This window comes from Sus scrofa, chromosome 18 (assembly GCF_000003025.6).
Source record: "Sus scrofa isolate TJ Tabasco breed Duroc chromosome 18, Sscrofa11.1, whole genome shotgun sequence".
In the NCBI taxonomy this organism is placed as follows: Eukaryota; Metazoa; Chordata; class Mammalia; order Artiodactyla; family Suidae; genus Sus; species Sus scrofa.
Window position 1 is genome coordinate 45439868 of NC_010460.4, and position 21599 is coordinate 45461466.

At 52.2% G+C, this 21599-nt stretch overlaps 3 protein-coding genes across 12 annotated transcripts in view; 2 read left to right on the top strand and 1 right to left on the bottom strand.

Moving 5' to 3' along the window:
* Positions 1–21599, top strand: part of HOXA3 (homeobox A3) — a 46262-nt gene that overhangs the window by 18326 nt on the left and 6337 nt on the right. The window contains exons 3-5 of one of the 10 annotated variants that reach the window (XM_021079039.1): positions 7252–7431; positions 9166–11122; positions 11636–11718. The gene's annotated coding sequence lies outside the window, so the exon portion shown is untranslated. The other 9 variants (XM_021079038.1, XM_021079041.1, XM_021079044.1 and 6 more) reach the window with 9 other exon arrangements.
* HOXA4 (homeobox A4) lies at positions 3401–5795 on the top strand. Its single transcript, XM_003134841.4, has 2 exons — positions 3401–4176; positions 4729–5795. Exons 1-2 carry the CDS (start codon positions 3540–3542, stop codon positions 5079–5081), a joined length of 990 nt encoding a protein of 329 aa, XP_003134889.1. The 5' UTR covers positions 3401–3539; the 3' UTR covers positions 5082–5795.
* Positions 11399–20551, bottom strand: LOC110257526 (ena/VASP-like protein). Its single transcript, XM_021078743.1, has 4 exons — positions 20502–20551; positions 20206–20345; positions 19690–20130; positions 11399–12349 (listed from the first exon to the last, which is right to left on the bottom strand). The coding sequence occupies exons 1-4, from the start codon at positions 20549–20551 to the stop codon at positions 12003–12005; spliced, it is 978 nt and encodes a 325-aa protein (XP_020934402.1). The 3' UTR covers positions 11399–12002.

Consider the following 21599-nt stretch of genomic DNA (forward strand, 5'->3'; position numbering starts at 1 on the left):
AGTACTGCTACTCTAAAATCCTTGGCCGAGTGTAGGTGGCGGGGGAAGCCCTCAAATGCCACCATCAGGCATTTTGAAATGCAGCCCCTCAGCTCTGTGCTCCAGAGACGTGCTTCAGATAGGGAACAGTCAGTCTGGGGGACTCTGGCTCTAGAGAACAAAGGACAAATACAGTCAATACATTCCATAACGTTTACATTTCCTTTGCTCCCCCCACCCCCACCCCCTTGGTTTTCCCTGAGAAGGAGTGACCTGGGCAAAGCACCCTGCTCCCTAAAAGACACTGTATAGACCTTTTAGAAGCGCAAAGTCCAAGGCCGAGGTGAACTTCAGGTCAGCGCGTCTAACAAATATGAAAATGTCGGCTGGTGAAGGGCGCGCCTTGTGATTTAACAAAGACTGTCAATGCGTAAGATTAATAAGAAACAAAATGCACACGGTGTCACTGTTCGGTCACTTTGAAACTTGGGACAGGGTTGCATTCAAGAGGGGAGGCTGTTCCAAATATATTCAAAATGATTCAAATCAGATTCAAACTAGGCTGCAAAACCCTGCCTCCCTCTCACCCTCCCCTTGGACTCCCTTCGTTCTCCTTCTCCATCTGGGATTCAAGGACCCGATGAAAAGTTATTTCACTTAATGGGATTGTAAGAAAGCTTTTGTTGGGAATATACGTTATCCCTGCACGTGGAAATGAGCAAATGTGCTTACCAGTTTCCCAAGAAAAGGATAATGCTTTCACCCTGCTTGGGACTGGAGCCAGTTGGTGTGCGAAGATTAGCACGCTCCCTCTCTGCTTGATGTCAGGGCATCCCATCTTTTTCCGGGCGAGATGCTGCTGGTAAACTTCGGTTTATTTATTAATTGAGTTAGTTTCTTCCTGGCTTTACTTTGGTGTCTTGGATCTCATGCGAAGGCAAGAGGTCTTGTTTTGTTCTGTTTTTCAAAAGATTATTTGATTCAATGGAATGATGCTATGGCTTGCAAAGAGAGATTGTGGAAGGATCAGAAAAGGTACTGAGATTGTTTATTACAGCCATAAATCTTGCAGTAAAATGTCAAAATGTCGGTGTGTGAGATAACACTTGGTGGTCCTGGCTCCGTTTGTGTTTATGATAGGAACCACAAAGACAAGTTACAGGCCTTGGGGGGATTCTGTGTAAGCCCATCTTCCTAAAGTAATAGAACCACATGAAACACAGGCACAGTTAACTCGTTTAGGTTAACCATATACAAAACAGTGCCCGAGTTTCGTCAATACGTTAAAATAGAAACGCAGTAGAAGGTTCTGAGGCTAAACAACATGAATTTTCTGTTTTAGTGTCTGTAAATAATATTGAACAGACATGGTTAAGACCCTAGTACTCAAGGCCGATGACATGAGGAGAGGGGCAAAATTTCCTTGTCATGTTTTTTCCTCCCTGAAGCTTAGAGAGCTCAGTTTTGTAAATTACATCGTGTGTGTGTGTGTGTGTATGTGTATTACTCACGTTATATGGCATATATGTGTATATATTATTTTTCCTGCTGTAGAGAGATATTGGTTTAGGCAACTGTATCACAGACTGGATTTTCCCCCCGAGCCTAGAGAGGATGTCTAAAGATTACATTCAGTGTTGATTTCTCTCTGTGGCTCAGATTTCATTTTAAAAATTTTTCAAGGTGCCCCATGTCGATGGACAGCACTCTTCACAGACACACATCCAATGTGGAAAACCTCTTTGTACCACTTCAGGGTGATTGCAGTTAGAAAGCTAACATGATCCCTTTTTTAACCTCTTTTCCTAAATTAGTTTAAAGATTAGTCCCATATAATAGGCTTTATGTGGCTAAGCATTAAATGACTATCCATCAAATGGATATATTCCAGCATTTAGTAACTCCTATGAGTAACCGATATAAATGAAGATAGAACTGACATTCCTTTTGAAGTGTCTCCAGACTTAAGCTATAACTTTCCTTGTCTGCTTTCCAGACTTAGTTGTGAGAAGGCTGTTTATACTGTTCTTTGAAAAAATCAACTAAGGTGCACCAGCTGAAAAATCTTTGCTTTGCTTGCCCATATGAAAGTATTTTTAGAATCGAGACTATGCTAGTTTGCACTGCTTTAATCTGCGATGAAAAGTAGGATCTAGGTGTGTCTGTTAGAAAAGGAAACGGAAAGTACACACTACGATCGTGTAAGGCATCAGTATTTACTTCAGAGATCAACATTAGGTATAATTAATATGTAATTCATTTGTCAATAACGGCAGTTAATTGACCCATCATATTTCAATGACCAAATGGCAGGCAAAAGTCCTCTTTCTCTACTTTCCAGAGCTGCCGATGTCGTTAATATGCTAACTTTCAGTAATTCAGAAACTCTAGACTGTTCTTAAATATACCTTTTCGTGTCAGTCTGGAAAAGCTGAGACAAAAACATTCTCAGCGGGAAAAGACCGGTGGCACAATGCCTGTGCTATCCTTAGCTTGTTTTTGTTTGGGGAGTGTTCTTTAGTAGGAAGATGTTGGTTTCCATGCTGTATTTTGTGGCGGCATCGTCGCTTCTATCCATCCCCATCGTCTCTCTCACAATTGCACCTATTAAATTCGAGCATGTTTAATTCTGAATGCCACTTCCATCAAATGAGATGCTATTAGAAGGTTCTCGTTTTTCTTAGGGAAACAACCAAATAGATTCTGCTTCTAAAAAATAGAAAAAGAAAGAAAGAAAAGTGTTCATTCGGTTATATTGGAATAGCTTTGCTTTATTTCCTGGGGCCGATTTCTCTCAGCTGCTCACCCACCCACCCTTTTTGGCTCGTGCATGGCTTCTCAAACAGGGAACGTCGGGGGGCCCCGGACACAGCGAGCCTGACGTGGGGAAGGGAATCAGCTGGTAAGAAAACCGGTCAGTTGGCCTCATTCCAGGGCCCGGATAAAAAACAGGACACCCCCTTAGTCCTGGCACCATTCCCTCCCCCAGGCGGCCTCGAGCCCAGGAGGCCGCCAGGTCAGGCTAGGCTGGGCCCCGAGGTCAGCGCTGGGCCGCGGCCGCCTGGCTGCCCCGAGGCCTAGCCCGGAGTAGGGCACGCATGGGGCCCAGTCTGGGCATCTGAGAGAACCAGAAGCCTCTGGTTCCCAAATTCCCACAGGGACTCAAAGTTGGGGCGTGGGGGCGGGGTTGGAGGACCCAAGCGCCAGCTACCCCCCTCTGCTCAGAGCGGGACACCAGCATCCATCACCCGCCGGCGCGCTTCCTGATCCGGGTCCGCGCGCGCGGCGCGCACATTGGAGGGGGCGGATCACGTGGAGGTCCTGGGCGGGGCGCGCGCGGGGTCGCGACGGAGCGCGCGCGCGGGCGCGGGCGGGGGAGGAGCGCGAACTTTGGCGGCGTCGGCGGCGGAGGGAGGGGGAGGGGTGGGCGCTTGACAGCGGGGGAGGGGAAGGGAGCAGAGGAAGGGGGATGGGAAGCGAAGCGGGAGGGGGAGGGGCCTCGGCGAGCCCAGAAAAACGACAACGCGAGAAAAATTAGTATTTTTGCACTTCACAAATTAATGACCATGAGCTCGTTTTTGATAAACTCCAACTACATCGAGCCCAAGTTCCCTCCCTTCGAGGAGTACGCGCAGCACAGCGGCCCGGGCGGCGGAGACGGCGGCCCGGGCGGGGGTCCCGGCTACCAGCAGCCCCCAGCGCCCGCGGCCCAGCACCTGCCGCCGCAGCAGCCCCAGCTCCCCCACACGGGCGGCGGCCGTGAGCCCCCCGCCTCCTACTACGCGCCGCGGGCCGCCCGCGAGCCCTCCTACCCCGCGGCCGCGCTCTACCCCGCGCACGGTGCGGCCGACGCCGCCTACCCCTACGGCTACCGCGGCGGCGCTAGCCCCGGGCGGCCGCCGCAGTCCGAGCAGCCCCCGGCGCACGCCAAGGGTCCCGCGCACGGCCTGCACGCGACCCATGTCCTGCCGCCCGGGCGGCAGCCCCCGCCGCCGCCGCCGCCGCCTCCCCCGCAGCATCGCGCGGCGGCCCCCGCGCCCCCGCGGCGCTGCCAGGCGGCTCCTGCCACCCCGGGCGTCCCCGCAGGGGGCAGCGCCCCCGCGTGCCCGCTGCTCCTGGCCGACAAGAGCCCGGCGGGCCTGAAGGGCAAGGAGCCCGTGGTGTACCCCTGGATGAAGAAGATCCATGTCAGCGCCGGTACGTGGCGCCGCCGGGGAGGCGCGGGCGGGTGGGCTGGGGCCGAGCCCAGGCTCCAAGGTCGGGGTGGGGGTTAGGGGGAGAGGCCGAGGGGAAGGGGGCCTCGGGAGGGGAGCCCCCAACTGGCCCAAGCTACTGTGGGACGTGGGTGTGTGTGCGCCAGCCAGCCGCCAGATCCCAACGTGAGAACCCTTTTGTACCCGGGGTCCCTTTATCGGGAGATTTACGAGACGCCAAACTGTTAGGGCAGTAATTATAGCCCCCATAAATTTAATTGCCCTGGCAGAGGCTTCAGGCCATGTGTCTTTGAAGCTTTTCTTCAGCCCCAATGCCCAGCACCATTCTTTATGGCTCTCGGGTGTTTCCCGTTGTCAATAGCCTGTGAAACATTTTCTTTGCAGTTTTATGTATCTTGCGTGAACTTGGTGTCAGGTTATTATATAATGATGATGTCCAATTGCTCTTCCCCACCCCACCTTCTCTCTCCTCCTCCTTTCCCTCTCTTCCACTCCGTCTTCCTTGGCTTTCTCCATCGGGGTTATGGGCTTTCAGTCAACCCCAGTTATAACGGAGGGGAGCCCAAGCGCTCCCGAACCGCCTACACCCGGCAGCAGGTCTTGGAGCTGGAGAAGGAGTTCCACTTTAACCGCTACCTGACCCGGCGGCGCCGCATCGAGATCGCCCACACGCTCTGCTTGTCCGAGCGCCAGGTCAAGATCTGGTTTCAGAACCGGAGGATGAAGTGGAAGAAAGATCATAAACTGCCCAACACTAAAATGCGATCCTCCAACTCAGCCTCAGCCTCAGCAGGCCCGCCAGGGAAACCACAAACTCAGAGCCCGCACCCGCACCCACACCCTCACCCCCATCAGGGCGCCTCCACACCCATTCCCTCCTCCATTTAATCCTCCAGGGCTCTAGACCAGTTCTTTCCCCCACCTGCTTTTCTCATCTCTTCTGCCCCCTTCCCCATCCACCCCTTCCCATCTGGACCACACCAGACCCCAAACAATACCCAACTTGGTGAAAAGGATAATAAAAAAGAAAGACATTATCCCAGTAAGAGTGTGAGCTGGGTTGCCACCCAGGAGAGGACAATGGCCCAGATGCTGGCTGGTGGAACAACCTGCTGGCCTGAACAAGGCTGCCAGGTTTGGGTACCTGAGAAGGACCACTTGGCATCAAATACTTTTGAGACAGGTACAGTCAGCGGCACAGCCCATGCCGACTGGGGTCATGTACATGTATATTCCTGGCGAGCAGAAGAAAACAGACCCTTTTCCTGTCTTCTTACCTCCCCCTCCTTCATTTTGGCAGCTCATACAAGCTTGTATTGAACTGAATAAATGAGTAGATTGTTGTGGACCTCACAAGATTATTTAATTCTCAAAATGTATAGACCTCGATGGTAGATGTGACCATGTTAGCTTCCCTTCCTTTCAATTTATTTAAAATATTGTTGTGGAGATACTGTTATCTTATTCTGAGACACAGTCTTGGGGGAGGGGAAGTGCATTATAGACCCATGTGCAACTGTACAAATTGTGGTGTGGCTCTGTAGAAAGCCATGTGCTAAGAATAAACTCTGTTTAAAAAAAACATTAAAGTTCTAAGACATATTTGTGTGTTTTCTCCTTTTAATCTAAAAAAGTTCTCTGGATTAGATACTTGACCTTGCATGTAAAAATCCTATAGGATGGCTTGAGTCGTGGGCACTTGGACCGACTGCCCATGCAATTTGTGTGAGTGTGTTCAGTTTGAGCTGAACTCTTGTCAAGTTTGACCTACTGTGGGAAGAGTTCCAAAGAGCAGGAAGGCTCTTGAGCTCTGAGAGGGCTCCTCTTCTTCCCAAACTTGGCCAGGCTTTCAGGCTTCAAGTCTCTGTAAGGCATAGAAACGTGTCCTTCCCTGCAATGAAAGGTGAAACCGTGCAGTGCTGTGGGCCCAGGAGTTTCTGCAGCTGTTCTACATGCTGAACTCTGAGCACACTTGGAAAGAAGTGGTCCCTTTGGAATTTATTGCACCTTCACACTTAATCTGCCTGTTTCCTTGGAGATAAAAAATAGTTTGTGCATAGGGTTGAGATTGCTTTTCGTTCTTTGGCTGTTTTAAAGATTCTCTTCATTAACTACAGCTTGACATTTTTGTTTGGTTTTTTTTTTGTTTGTTTGTTCTTGAAGCAAGAGCTTTCACAATAACTTGCGTTTTCCCAGTATCCCCTCCACAGTTTTCTTCTGAGGAAAGAAAAAACATAATGACACCTTAAGCAAGCCAGACGTGAGACTTGTGAAGCTATTAAGTGCTGGAAGAAAGCCAGACCCTGATCCTGGGGCATCCTCCTCGGATGCTCCCAGCCCTTTCTGCCCAACCTAGAGCTCTAGATTCAAAAGGTGGAAACCAAAACCCACTTCTCAGTCTCCATAGCCCTCGTATGTGTTTACTGACTCACCAATCAGTAAAGAGAATTTAGACTTTGTTGTTACTGAAGGGAGCACTCTGCGACGAGATTCCAAAAACCAACACCCACTGGCCCCAGAATATTGCACCTGTCACCTGGCCTTGAATGAGTGTAGTCTTTAGTTCATGCAATAATTTTCGCACCGATAGGAGGGGGCGCTCACCTACCTCGGCAGTATCAGAAGATTTTTAAACACATTTTCCCATCAGCACTAACCATTAGCCAGTGGTCAAAGCTGTTACCCCTTTTGTCTCAGCTGCCCTGTGTGTGATACAGGCAAGGGAACCCCTTCTCTACCTGGGAGCAAGCCAGATCTGAGAGGAAAGTGATGGACACTGGTCTCTGACCCCTGAGCGATTGCCTCCTCTCCCCAAGAAAATACAAGGGCAAACAAATACACGCCCTCCCAGGTCAGGCCAAACCTGGCATAAAGTGCATTTTATAAGGTGTGAAGGGTGCCAGGGATTTCTGGAGGCACTGCAACTGCTGCTACATCTTATTAACACTCCTCCTACTACACGCACTTGTAAAACGAAATTAAATCACGCTGAAAATAGCAATTTTCCCAGGAATCATTAATCACCTCATACAATAAATACTTCTTTGTAATTCAACAGCAATTCTGAAAGGCATTCTCTGGGAAAAGTCTGTGGAGAAGCGAGGGATCTTCTTGCAAATAATGTGGTCTCGGGCAAAGACTCAGCATCTTGGCTGACTGCTCAAAAAATGCCTAGACTCTTGGTGGAAATTGAGTGGCGAGCTGCAAAACCTCAAATGGCAGATAATCATCATTTAAGGTAACTTCTTATATTTCTCCTTGGTAGGGAAGGAGGGGCAGGGGGCATCCAGCAGCTTCATACTGGAGACACTTGTAAGGGGGTGAAGGGGGCTTCTTTCACTTACTCTAAATCTATCCAGGAAAGGAAGAGAGAGGCTTGAGATTTTCTAATGTTCCAGGGCAAAATGGCAGCTTTTGCCCAAACTGTCCTGATTATTAAGGTATTGGTAAGTTTTGCAAAGCCAGAATTATCCACGGTGATTATGGATGATTATGTCATTTCTTCAAATGTGTTGCCTGTTTCAGATGTGGTCTTTAAGGGAGCTTGTTATAACAGCTTAGGAAATCCCACTCTGTGCTTCTGTGCTTCAAAATCGTGCATTGTCTGCCCTTTGCTAGGGCAACCATAAGAGTTCACCCAGAGGACAAATTTTCTATCTCATTAATTGTTTTTTTTTTTTTAAAGTTAACCCTACTGGCCCCTCAAACCCTTGACCTTTAAAGACAGTATTTTGTGTAAGCTCTATAATTCTCCTACCAAAATGACCCCTATACGTGCTCCCCTCGTCTTTCTCTCTTTTCTCCTCCTTCCCTCTAACACACACTCATCTGCTTTAGTCCCCAGCCATGCCGAGCATGACTCCAGAGATAAAAGTTTTGTCAACATCTGAAATCAACCTAAATCGGATAGGAGACACTTTAATGGTCACAGTTTGAATTAAGTACTTAACACTCTCCCCCCTGAAGAAAAATGGCCCTTTGCAGGCTCTCTTTCCTAGTTTTGCTGAAATCTACGATATCCCTGGTGTTTTATTACAGCAGGAATTCAACTGTGACAGGCATAGTAGAGTACTTAATACCCAGGATGGAGCTCCTGGGAAGATTACCTAGATATATGGGGAGTGGGCCCTCCGCACAGCATCTCTGACTTTATATTCAGCTGGCCCAGGGTGCTCCCCCCTCCCCACCCTCTCAGCCTCCTACCCATTGGGTGGGTATTGCCATTTCTCCTTTGTCCTCCTGCTTCCCTGAGCTTCCAAACTGAGCTGCTCTTCTCACTGCTGCCTTTGCTACAGCCCTTTCAACATAGGAACAGATCAACGGCTCTTTGCAATAGAAGGAAATAAACCCCCCAAAGAATCCATGTAGCAAACGGAAACCAGGGACTTGCCCTGTACATGTGTCCCTTCTGCACAGGCAGTAGGCTCTTCTTGGCACTTCCTTGGTCTCTGCATCCCTACCTGCCAGGCAGTGTTAAATAATACAGGCTCACCTTTCCCAACAGTGGCTCCTGTTGTCCCTTCTCTATAAATCATACACTGGCCCAAGAATCACTCAGTTTCCTCTAAAAGAGTATGGGCTGGGTGGAGGAGGAAGAAAGCGTGTTCTAACTCCTTGATAGCATCAGGGAGGCTGCTGGGGCTGTGGCGAAACAGTCTAGTCTGAAACTTCTGTCTTGGCACTCCGGCATCTCTTCTTCTCAAGGCCCCAAACTCAAAGAGTAACCCCCTTCCCCCTTTCAGGCCAGTCCCACTCTCTCTGGGGTTGATTCCTGGGGCTAAAAGAGATTCCTTGATTGAAAGACTGTCCAAGGCAAAAGAGATCTGGGGGCCATGTGGGTTCAGTCTTCTCGGTTTACCAATGAGGAGGCTGAGGCCGCTGAATGCTCCCCGTTCAAGTTCTTCATATTCATGCACGTGTAGTTTGAATAGTCTTGGGTGGGGGGAAGTGTACAGCCATCGTTTCTTTCCAGAAGCCTGTTCGGCCTGGGATGGACTTAGGCATCTGTGGTTACACTTGCAACAGGGCCACACCACAGGTGTCCGGCTGCCAGGGAAGAAGGATGGGCCCTTGCCTGATGAGCCACTACAGCAGCCGGGGGCATGATGTAACCAAACCACCTTAGCCAGGGCACCAAGACAGGTGGGCTGACCTCTGGGTCTAGAAGGGGGCAGACATCAGTTGCCTGGGAAAGTAGTGGGCACTCCACCGCCCGCAATTCTCATAGTCCTGCAATAACGAATTCCACTGGGATTTCCATGGCAGTGGCTTGCCTGGGAGCCGGGTAGGGGCATCTGCGTTCCAGAGGCCTGGGAACTCAAAAAGCCAAGCAAGGACCTTGGTTGCAGCAGATAAAGGTGTAGCGCCTGTTCAAGGGAGATATTGAAATTGTAATCTTTGCGGTCACGTGACTCATTAAATAATTAATGCGGATCGTCAGGAATGGATCGGAGTCGTCAGGGCCTCACTAGGAATGAATCTCTCAGAAGTGAGCCCCCCAACTTCCTATTTGATTTTAAAAAACACAGATCCTCAGATTTATATCCAAAGGCTTTTTAACTCCTTCAGGAGGGGGTGGAGTGAGCCCTGTCAGCTGGGAGGACCGGAGCTGGCCCAGGCTGGGTCTTGGGGTTTTCCTGCAGGGTTTCTGCGAGTCTGGGGAGCGCACGGCGATCGGGGAAGCGCCGAGTTCGGGCTCGGATTCGTGCGGTCACATCTTGGCTTTGGTGATGAAGTGGGACGGATGCGCAGACAGTTGGTAATGTTCTGATTCACACTGGGGAAGGCAGCAGCCATACCACAGGACGGGCGCGCGGCTTTGTTCAATTTTCCCGGTGTTCATAAATCACCCGCGCCGGGCGAGCGAGGGAGCAAGCGAGCGCCAAAACCGCCGAGAGAGCGGCCCCGGCGGCGGCGGCCATTGCACTGGGAGAACCTGGGCAGCATCTCTTTGTGACTCATTAGTCTGCACGATTTATGGGCAACAGCAGCCACGAATATTTGACTTGGGGATAAAGAAATAGCACCAATAATCATAACCATAATGACAATACTTCTAAGCATCAAGGGGTGGGGGCATGTGATGGTGGATGGTGGCAGAGGGGATCTTTCTGGGGCTAAGTTGAGTGGCAACTGGCAACGTGCAGGGTAGCTAAACCCCACCTTGCTCAGGGGCAGGCCAGGATCCCCAAGGTCAGGGGGCACTCCCTTTGGGGACCTAAAGGGCAAGTTTGAACAAGAGAAAAGGCCCAGTGTGGATTCTGAGTCCCAAGTGCCTGCTGGATGGTGGGAGCTGCAGGTCGAGGTGGTGGCAGAGGGCAGCTAGCTCCTGGTGTGCAGCCACTTGTTCCATGCACTGGGGAGCCCTGAAACCTGTGGGCCAGGGGGCTTGTGGGCTGTTTGGTAGCCTCTCTTGGTGCTATCAGCAAGATTGCATGGATGCAGGACAGCCGCTGAGGGCTGATTCGGGCAGGCTGGAGTGTGGGGTGGCCCCCCAGGCCTGGGTGAAGGGGTAGTAGGGCAGGGACAGAGCTATGGAAGCAACGGACCTCAGAGTCCCAGTCCAGCAGAGAACTTCTCCAAGCCAGGCCCCAGGAGGAATCTTTGCTCTTCCTCAGTGTCTCCCCCTCATCCCCAGAAAGTTGGCCGACCATTTGCTAGTTAGAGGCCAAGAGAGGGAGGCACTATCTGGAGGGATGAGACAGCAGCAGAATTAGGGGCCTGGGGCTGCGCAAGGGGCGGCTGCGTAGGGCCCCCAGGTCCGGTATTGTCTCATGCTCCGTTCTTCCCAGTTTCCCCCACTTCCAGCAGCCGTAATTGGCCCACGGTAGTCCCAGCAGCCCACTGGGACTGAGAAGGGACGCCCCAGGGCTTGAATGAACCAGAAGACAAAACCTCTCAAGACTGCCCCCGGCCCATGGACAGAGCCGGTATCTGATTTCGCGCCAAACAGAAATGAGCACTATTAGTGGGGTTTCAGGAGAATCTGTGATTGAATGCTCCCAGACAAGGCTTCCCTTTGTTAGCAAAAGAAAATAAAGCGTGCATTCACATCCCCAAGTTGAGGTGCGTGAGGAGCTCTCACAGCAGAGCCGCGCCAACAGAAATCCTCTTCCACCTTCCTGTCTTCCTCCGCCTGGTCCCCTTCCTTCCCCCCCCCGCCCCATCCCCCATAAAAAGAAAGATAGAAAAAAAGGGTGTGGGTGCGGAGATGGAGTATGTATTTATTTTACAAAAATAAATCACCATCTTCAGGCCATTTGTAGACTGGAACCTTTCGAGCAATGAGGGCGCCGCACGGACGAGTGCCCTGGCGACTCCTCCGTGTCCGTGTCACCCCAGGGGCCACCCTGGCGCCCGCGCCGCCTGTGCCTGCGATTCCGGGCTTCCAGCTCCCTTCCTGCGCAGCCACCGTTCACCCTGTGCTGTTTGTCTGTCCGCAGAGCGCGGGGACACGGGACGCGGCGGCTCCCTGAGCGCCCGGAGCGGGAGACACGCTCTGCTTCCGCCTTCGGCATCTTCCGAGGTAAGCGCTGCGCCCAAACTCTGCTCTGCGCCGGGCTTCGCGCCGGGCCTTGAGGAAGGACTTTACTTCCCCGGCGGCCGCAGCCCCTCGCCCCTCGCAGGTTAAATATTGACTTCGGCCGAGTTTGGGAGCAGGTTCCCCCGCTGCGCGCCCCGCGGGGGTGGCGCCGCCGGCGGGCGGACAAAGCGTCGGCCCCAAAGCCCGCGCGTGGAAAGCGGCGGTTGCGGAGAGCGAAGATGTGTGGCGGCCTGGGCGGCGAGGGGCGTCCAAAGGGTGCGTTCGGTTCAGCCCGCAAGCCCCGGGCACAGCGAGCCGCTGAAGCCGGCGGAGGCCACGGGCGCGGCGGCCGCCGCGTGGGCCGCTCTCCGGGCGGACGGTTTGCGGCGCCGGCGGAGACTGTGAGGTCGGCGGTAGTGGTGGGTCCCCGCTCTCCGCCCAGGAAACTCGTCTCGCCGCCTTGCAGTTTCTCCTACCGTCTTGTCTTCCTCGGGCACGAGGGAAGCTGCTGTGTGTCGAAGGTGCAGACCGTCGCAGGCAGCTGGGCTCCTGGGTTTCTCTAGCCGGGCTGATCCGCCGCCGATCCTCCTACGGGAAAAGCGCGGGGTTTTCTGTGTCTCGGCGTTTTCTTTTCCTATTTGGAACACGGGAAAACTCTTTAAAATTCTTTTCAAGTTCTGGCTTAATTTGTTCTCTTAGTTTGGGATGCAGGGAGGTAATTACTGTGGTTTATTACCTTGTAAAAGATCCATAAATTTCGTGCCTATTTGGGGGAGGGGCTGCTGGAAGAGCTTTCAGAAGCTCGGGGTGAAGGAATGGATTTGCTTTGTTCTTACAGGAATTCCCTACTTTATAAAGTTTTCTGAGATTTCACCTTCTATCTTTTAGGCCTCAGTCTTCCCTAAACTCCGCTCCCACGATAGGTAGCAGGTTGTTAATTAATTGAAACATGCTATTCAGCGATGCTCTAAGGCTGGTGCCGTGTTCCGGATGAGTTATTACTTTATCAGATAGGAAGTAAACAGAGGAATAGTAAAGCTGGTTACTTTCTCAGCTACTGTTTGTCTATTTGTACCAAGTGTAGATGGAACATTCAGGTATTTGCGCCTCACCCTGTACTTAGGATCGCATCTCTGCACACAAGAGAACCACTGCATGTGTGAATAGTTGCAGGGGTCTGTGGCCATGTGTATAAAATGACATACACATCCATATGTGTCCAGAGAACTTGGAGGCCCATTTGTACTGTAATTGTACCCACAGGAAATATCTCATGTTAAATAAAGATCTGTATAACCTACACTCACGCACACACACAAGCACACACACATGGGCACACACAAAGTGGGCTAAGAGGGTCTTACCTGATGCTGAGTAGAAAAACCACTAGAGGAAAATAAAGGGAGAAAAATATTAAGTGTATTTTTGACAGAGAAATCAGATTGCAGTGTTTGAATACAGATATAACTAATCTGCCAACAGCCCTGCAAATATTGACGAAAGCTCTGTGTCCTTTGTCACTTGCTCCTTCTAAGACAACTCTGGGGCAGTTTTGGCTCTGGTGCATGGATCTAGGGCATGTGTACCCTGGCCAGGTTGGAGGCAGGCAGAGTCAGTAGAGGGAGGACTGGCAGCTGGGATTCCCAACTTGGGCCTGGATACTTGAGCATGTCTATTCTTGTTCTCTGGAACTAAACTATAAAAGGCCCACAGCCTTGCTCCAGGGAGGCGGCTTTCAGAGTGGTGAAGGAGAACTCTCAGTTGCTGGTTCCCTGGGGGCTCGCCCAGACCAAAGTCTTTCTTAGAGAAGCCATTTTCACCTCAAAAGTTAAATTTCCTTTGACTTGCTCAGATTTTCCCCTTTGCATCCCTCCCAGTCACCCCATCCCACCCCAAGTCATTAATGTTAATTGTTAAACAGCAGTTGGAGCATTAACTGGGCTGTTAATAGCAGCATAGAGGCTCCTAGCTGGAGCTGAGATGCTGCTGGGCCTTACTGGCGTTAAGGCATTTCTCTGAAGCAGTACCCAAAAGACTTCTCCCATTGATTTATGGCCTCAGGAGTTTCGGTTTGCTCCAGACTGCTCTGGGAGTTCTGAAGGGGGCCCCTTCTCATCTTTGAGTTGAAGCCTCTGCAGAAACTTGGTTGGGGGAGGGAGGGGAGTTTGCCAGGCTCTCTGGAGAGCTCAGTGTGAACCTGTGTGGGTGGATGGGGTGTAGGGAGCAGAGGACGGTGTGTCAGTTGTCTGAAGCATTGGAGAGTGATCTTTGAAACCAGCCTTTGGTCCCATCCCCTAGCCTCAACACCTGAGAGAAGAAGGTTTCACTTTGGGTTCTCACGTTCTAGCTTGTGGCTTTGGCCAAAGCTGGGAATGTTCCCATAGAACCTCACTTGAACCCCACCTCCAGTTTAGGCCCAGGGGCTCTCTTCCAATGCTCTCCTCCTCTTTTGTTGCTCTTCTGATTTGGATACCCCCATGACCAGGCCCCTTCACCCAGGGCCGTGCATTCTCACCAGGCCCTTTCTATCCTCTGCAGGGGAGGAGGGGAGGGAAGGGGTCATGCACGGCTTCCTGCAGCTGCTACAAGGGAGTCCTCACACTTAAAGAGGCTGAGCAAGCTGAAGGCCCACAAAAGAATATGGCATGAGAATCTCACCACCTCAGAGCACTCCCCAAGTTCAGAAACTAAGACCTGAAAAGAGGAACTTTTAAGGAGCCTCCTGAGAGGGTGAAATGTTCAGGGGACAGTATTACCAAGCAGAAGGCAGGAATGGAGTAGGATGGGGAGGGGGGAAGGTCAGGTCCCTCCTGAGCAGAGTTGGTCCAGTTCAGTTTCCCATGGTGGGCACACAGTTGTCTTGGGAGAAGATGGACAGACCTGTCTGCTGAGAGGTTCCTAGATTGTCTTGTAGGTCAATTCAAGGGATGCCAGCAAAAGTTGGTTCTTTTTTCTCTCTTTCAAAGACAATTAGATCATTTCCTCTTAATTTTTCATCATTAGAAGCTTATAATTTCCTGTATCATTCATTTATGCACCGAGGAAAAAAGCATAAGTGCAGGTTTGGCCAGGGTACTTGATCCCTCCAGATTTTGCAAAACCTTTGCCCATCACTCTAAAGTCAAGCATCTCTCTTCTACGGGCTCCCACCAAACAAAACCAACTGAACTTGGAGGAGGTGCTTGAGCCTTTTGTCAGGTAATTATGGGCCTTTTGGATTTCTCCAGTGGCTGTGGTGTGTGGTGTGGGTGTTAGCAAACTCCATACAATGGCAGGCCCTTAGGGAGTCCACTGACTAGACCAGTCATTACTGGGTTTTCTTCTGGAAACGGCCTGCGCCTCGCCCTGTGATGTATTGGCCAGTGGGGCCAGGGGAGCCTGGAGTGGTTGTGTGTTCTGGGTTCAGCTTGTGTTTGAGTGGAAGACTGCAAGGAAAGTTACATGGACTCTGGGAATGGGAACTGGGTTGCTGTTCCCTTGTGTTTGGATCTTGTGTAAAGAAATATAGTAGGAGGTAAGTGGCCTGGTCTGGCACGTGTTGCGGGGGGGGGTGCCCCAGCATCCTACTGCCCTAGACAGAACTCTTCCCTGCTGCTGGTCAGGGTCCCCCACTTCTTCTCTCTGAAAGCTAAATGTTCTGCTCGGAAGCCTCGTTCCTTCAGTGATCCCCTATTTCAAATAAAAGGATTTAAGTTGACGTATGACCACGTGAGCACATAATACAGCGCATTATTGTGGCATTTGGAGCGGAGACCCGGGCGGGCTTTGCCTGTGATTACGTTTTCTAGATTCTCTACAGAGCGAGCGCTCCCCCCCCACCCCCACGCACCCACCTCCTCCTTCTCCTTCCCCTTCTCCGGAGAGCGCTCTCCTAGCGGATTGCAGTTTTCAGTGCTCATGGAGCCGTTCTGGGCGAGCTAGCCGATGGGATTCCAGACCACACCAGGAGGATGGAATTTATTTTAAGGTATTTCCGTTGATTGTTCATATCTCGAGTGAGTTACGGCTGTGAGAGACAAAGGTCAGGCGAGGAGACCCTGGTTCGGGACGGGACCCTCAGCCCTTCTCTTCCTTTGTTTCTCCTTTAGAACTGAAAGCATTTGAAAGCTCCCCAGTAGCGCCTCAGACTGAATTTAATTCCCTGGAAAGTGTTAAGGGGTGTAAAGGAAGGGGCAATTGGGGGCTTACTAGGTGGGCCTGGTGGCCTCCAATGCTCGAGTGGCTTTGTCCACTGCAGCGGGGCTGGAGTCCCAGAAGCGGAGCCCCAGGCGGAGGGAGGGTCCTGGAGCTCCAGCTCGGGCCAAGGTGGCCGCACTGCACTCGCTGGACGAGGCTGCCTGGAGGGGGTGGGGGCTGGGTGAACGAGAAGGGGAATCACATCCCCGGTAGCTGCGTTCGCTGGCCAGGATGGAGGGTGAAGGCTGACCTGGGCAGCCAGAGCAGCTGGGAGAGGGAAATCAATGAGTGTCCAGATGCGCTGCCATTTTATTGATGATGCTTCAGGCCACTTTGTTCAGTGCTGGGTTGCAGGACGTGCTTTCCCACTTGCCGGACTAAAGGAGCCAGACCCCGAGGAGGAGCCATTGTTTTCCCGAGCACCCTCTGCCCCCGAGGGGTGAAGGACAGCTCAAATCTAGGAGAGGCTTGGGGAGGAGGCAAGTGAGCTGAATGCCCAGAAGCTCTGTTATTCTAACATTTAGGAGGTAGAGAAAGGAAGGAGCGGGAGCGGAGTTTGGGCTTCATAATGCATAAGGTGTGGACACCCCCTTGTCTGCCCCCAGCCAGCTGGGAGAGTTGGAGGGCTGGCCCATGCACCCCGGGCTGGAGGGAAGTCCAAAGGCAGAGCCTGCAAGAAACACAGGCGTCTCCATGGCTTCAGAGCCCCAGGAACCTTGCCGTAGCCAGGATGGAGGCAGATGAGAGTTAAGCAGTGTGTGTCCAAATTACTGGGAAAGCCGTAGAGCTAATTGGGCTTTAGGGACCCAGCACTCCTGGGAAGGATGGAAACTCCCTACAAAGGTGAGGGAAACTTTGCTTTCTTCTGCTCTTGAAGCTCTCAGGGCAGAGAAAGGGGCACCTACAAGGAGTTGGGAATCGGATCTGTCCCCTGACTTTAAAAAAACCCGCTTATTTCTTTCTGTGCTTAAAAAAAAAAAAAAATCAAATCAGGTTTCCCCTACTTGAGTGGGATTTACTTCCCCAGATGGAGGGCTGCTCTAGCCCTCCCCCGCTACCGGCTCAGGCACTAACCGTGTTTAACTGAGGCCATTTCAAGTGCTCTAAAACACCCCTTGGAAATAAAATGTAAGCTTTAATTGCTGTTCAATTACTTGTCAGCATTTCATATGATTTATGACCCAGTTCTGGCGCATTTTTGACCCAGTTAAAGACTCATAAATAATATAGTTTCGCTAGAAAGAATGAGAGAGGGAATAGAGGTTTGTTAAAGGCATCTTTTTATTGTCGCTTCAGTGCCAGCAAGTGGAATAAATATCTAAGGATGGACTCTCCAGCTGGTTCAGTATAAAAGTGTGCACAGAGAGGAGCCAATAGTGGCATTTATAGAGAACCGGTGTTTTTTTTTTTTTTTCCCTCCACGGAAAGAGCTAAAGCCATTCCATTAAAGCTAAACTGTAGCTATTTAAAAAAAAGAAAAAAAGGAAAATCCTCTTTTACCCTCAAAATGCCAGCCTCACCCTCACAGTCAAGCGTATTTCCTGAATGAGTTTCCTCCCCAGTCCAGGATTTCTCCTCTTCTTGCCAACAGTCCCTCCTCACCTTCCTCCCCGGCTGCACTTCCAGCCTCGGAGCCGCCCAAGACCCTCGCAGACAAGTTCACAAGGAGACCCCTGTGAAGGGTCGAAAGGCACCAGAGCACCTCCGCTGGTCCAAAGATTCTTCTAGTGCTGAGAAAACGTTTTCTTCTAGTCCTCAAGGGGGAGAGAGCGGCTGGGGCACGGAACTTGGGGGTACTGGGGGACCGGGGGTCCTCTCCCCAAAGAAAACCTCGGGGTTTTGGCGGAGCCGGGTGAACGGCTGAGGGATTTGTCTAGAAAGGGCGCCGCGGCAGCGGCGGGTGATTTCTGGTGGTGGAAATCGACAGGCGATATTTTTCTTTAAAAACAAAACAGCAACAATAACAAGCAAAAATCCTTCGGCTACCATATATTACTGTTTTTAATCACCTCGCCTGCCTAGCTCCGAAAGCCAGTCCTTTGGATTTCAGCACAGAGGCCTGAACCCCGGCCGTCTGCGTGCCCGGTCCCCAGACCCTAGTCCTGAGTCGGAGCCCCCCTTCTGCCCGCTGCAGCCCGCGCCCAGAGGCCACCTCGTCGGGGCGGACAGAGGCCGGGCCCGAGCTTCCGCCCCGGCTTTCTCTGGGCTCCTGCGCCTCGGCGGGTCCGGTGTCTGCCTTTTGCCGGCACAGTCCGGGCGCCGGTGGAAAGGGATGCGCCCCGGGGCGCCCCAGCCCTCACCTCGGCGCCCTGGGCCCCCTCGGCCCCGGCGTCCCCTCCCCTGGCAGGTTCTCACGGAGAGCTGGCCTTCCCTGCAGCTGGCTTAGCTGAGAAGGCGGTGAGTCGCGTCAGCAGTTTGGAGGAGAAAGTGCGGGTTGATTATTGACCCACGCCTTCTTTCTTCAAATGCCACATCCGACCCGGCCGGTTTGAAGACAAAATGCCGCTGAGCGGCTCTTTGCGGCCGGCTCTTGCCTCCTACGCGGGCCCGGCTCCCCCTTTCAAGTTGCGCCGCAGCAATATGCCATAAGGAGCAAGTGTTTGCTGTTTTGTGCTCTGTTTACAGCTTTGGGGCGCCGAGTCATAAATCTTGCCCAGCCATAAATGACAAAAACCATTGGTATGCATGAGGCCACCCTGGCCCAGAGTGCTTTTTGATTTCTCCCTTTTCCCTTGGCTTTGTTTTTGCTCTAAGGTGACACTTTGGCTCCCTGACAGTTTAGACACACTACTTATATTTTTAACACCTTCCTTTGAGGAGGCCGAGCCCTTGACACCTTGGAATTGCACGAAAGCTCCATTTCTCTCTTTTTGCCGCACACATATCCTTGCATAGTTCACTTCTGAATCTGGGGACTTGAGGGAGGCTTTAGGCCGGAGGAATACCATCCTCCTTAAAGTTTTGGCAGCGTTACCTGGCACGCGGGGCCTTTCCTCTCCTCAGCGTCCCTATCTGGGACCACTAATTGGTGGAAGGGGGGTTATTGATGCCGGTTCCTGTTGGGGTCAGAGCTCTATCTACCCGAGAGTGAGCTGCACGTTTGTGCTGTGAAATGGGCACAGAAGAGCTGGAGACCCAGGTTTCCAGCCCCTTTGTGTGTACCTGAGCCACCAGCGTCCCATTTCACTGCCCGGACCAGCTGCCTCTCCCCCAGGCTGCTTCCCTCCTGGCTGTCAGGATTTCAAGGGTTTGAAATCGTAACCAAAGTTGCCTGGAAATATAATCAAAGACAGCCTAGCTGGCCCTGGAGAGGTCTCCCTATCCCAGCGCCCCCAGGGGTTGATTTGAGGTTCCTGGACTGGGCGGCAGGTGAGGCAAACCGCGCAGAGTCTGGGGAACACTCTGCTCCGGGCTCTCCTTTCCCTGGGCCCCGCAGCTGGAAAGGTCCAGGACACAGGGTTGAGGTGGTTTCTCAAACGGATTCCCAGGAAATAGAGGCCCGGCCAGAGAGCCCCTTTGTGAGCGCCGTTTGTCCTCATTAGCATAATTTTCCTGGACTTTCGTGACGCCCGGGCGCGGGGAGAGGGAGGGCGCAGGGGGCTGGGGGGAGGCTGCCCTCCTCCCGCCGCCGCTGAGCTCCCCCTCTCGCTCCCGTCCTTCCCCTCGCCGCGGCCCCATCCCCCACGCCGGCCCGCGCCCCCCCAGCCGCCGCGGCCTCCCCTCCCGCCCGCCCCCAGCACCCCCGCCGCACCCCCCGACCAGCCGCTGCTCCGCGTGTAATATTCATAAGAAACATACCCAAGTCGGTGCCACTAGCCCAGGCAGAGCCCCGCGCCGCGCTAGCGCTTATCTCCGGGCCGCGGCTGCTGCCCTCGGGAAGGGCAGGGGGCGGGGGTGTGGGGGAGGGGAGGGTGGGTGGGGTGGGTGGGAGGGGGGGGTCCGAGCCGCCCCAGTCCGCCCAGGGCGAGCCTTGCCGGAGCAGCGAGGCGGCCACGCTCTGCGCCGCAGCGTCCGGGCCTCGGGGTCTCCCTCCCGCCCGCCGCCTCGGCTGATGCTGAGGGTCGGTGCCCATCCCGCGCCGAGGGGACCCGGCCGGGCCGCCGAGCCGGGCCGGGGGCCGGAGCCCGAGCCCCAGCCCGAGCCCGCGCTTGCGGCGCTCGTCGCAAGTTAAGGTAAGCAGGGCCACAACCGGCCGCTCCCGGCGCTGAATGGCGGAGTTTACGTCTCGGTGATTTATGGCTGCAGACTTAAATCTCGGTTCAAGAAGAGTTCACAAGCCGGAGCTTCCTTCCCGGCAGTGACTGATACCCTTACACTTCGAGTTCAGGCCGCGCTCGCGTCCCCGCCCCCACCTCTTCCCGCTCCCTAGCCCAGCCGCAACTTTGCGGGGCTGGAGGGAGAGGAAGGGGTAGGCGAAGGGCCGCGGGGGCTCTACCCGCGGTTCCCGCTTCAACCTGGGGTGAGGGCAGGCCGAGAAAGGGCGGGAGTGGCAAAAGGGAGCGGTGTCTCTGAAGGAAGGAGGTTGAATTTGGGCAGACCTTCCAGAGAGACAATAGGGCTTGCTTCCTGCCCTCAGTTTAGCCTCCTCAACTCTCTTTCAGTTCTTGCACCTGGGGGTTATTGTCCAGAAAGGGGTCTTTTCAGAGGAATCTCCTCCCATCCCCAGCCCTTGCTTGGGGGTGCAAAGCAAAGTTTCCTGACTGGCAAATCTCCAACTTCTTTACTAGGTTGCAAACTTTGGGGGCTGGGTTGGGGTGGCGCGGTGGGGTGGGGGTGTGTGGGGGGATTGTGTGGGCCCCAAGGTGGTTATTTGCTGACCTCAAACAATAGGAAAGACTTTGGTGGGATCTCCGCGGCGAATTCACATTTTGAGTTTATGGAGATGGTTGTTTGCTGAGTTTTAAATGCATTTTTGTTATTGTGCAAGACAATGCGTAAGTTGATGAAACGACTTAAGTAAGCCACAGGCCGGTGTAGCCTGTGATAATGGATTAGTAAGTCACTGGAAATGTTGCATGTTCAAAATCAACTTAATGTTATTTTATCTAATATCTTGCTGTTCAAGTGTCTGGAGTAATTTTCTTAACCTGACGTTTTATTTTACACAAACCCGGTATGTTAAAAATTCATAATGGCAGAGATTAACACTGCCAAATGTAATTGGAACTATTTTCAGTGAAAGAACAGGAAACGGAGATATTAAATTGCTATTCTGTTTTAAATTTTATTTTATCCTTTATTTATTTTTGATCATAGTATCTGTAACTTCCTATCTATTTTCGAAAGAGAAACAATACTCCAGGGCTCAAGATCACATACAATAACTCCGGATAAGGGATGCTGTAATTTTTAATTGAGGTTCTGGAAAATTAATTGTGCCTGTTTTCCAGATGTTGGTCAGATTGTTGGTTTAATAATGAAATCCAAAAGAGTCCATTATTAAAAACAAAATTATAATAACCCACTGGTAGATGCTTATTACATTAATTTTCTTCTAGTTAACCAAGTGTCTGCTATTCCTGGAAAACTTGAATAACTCCAGGACTCAAATGCACATAGTTGAGGCATCAAGTGTCAACTGTTTTCTTCGTGAATTTGCCACTGTAATTTTCTTAAATGGTCAGAGAGAGACTAACATTCTGATTGTGTGCATGTGGGTGTGTGTGGGCAGTCACTATATAAACTCACATGGAAGTTTTCTGAGCTGA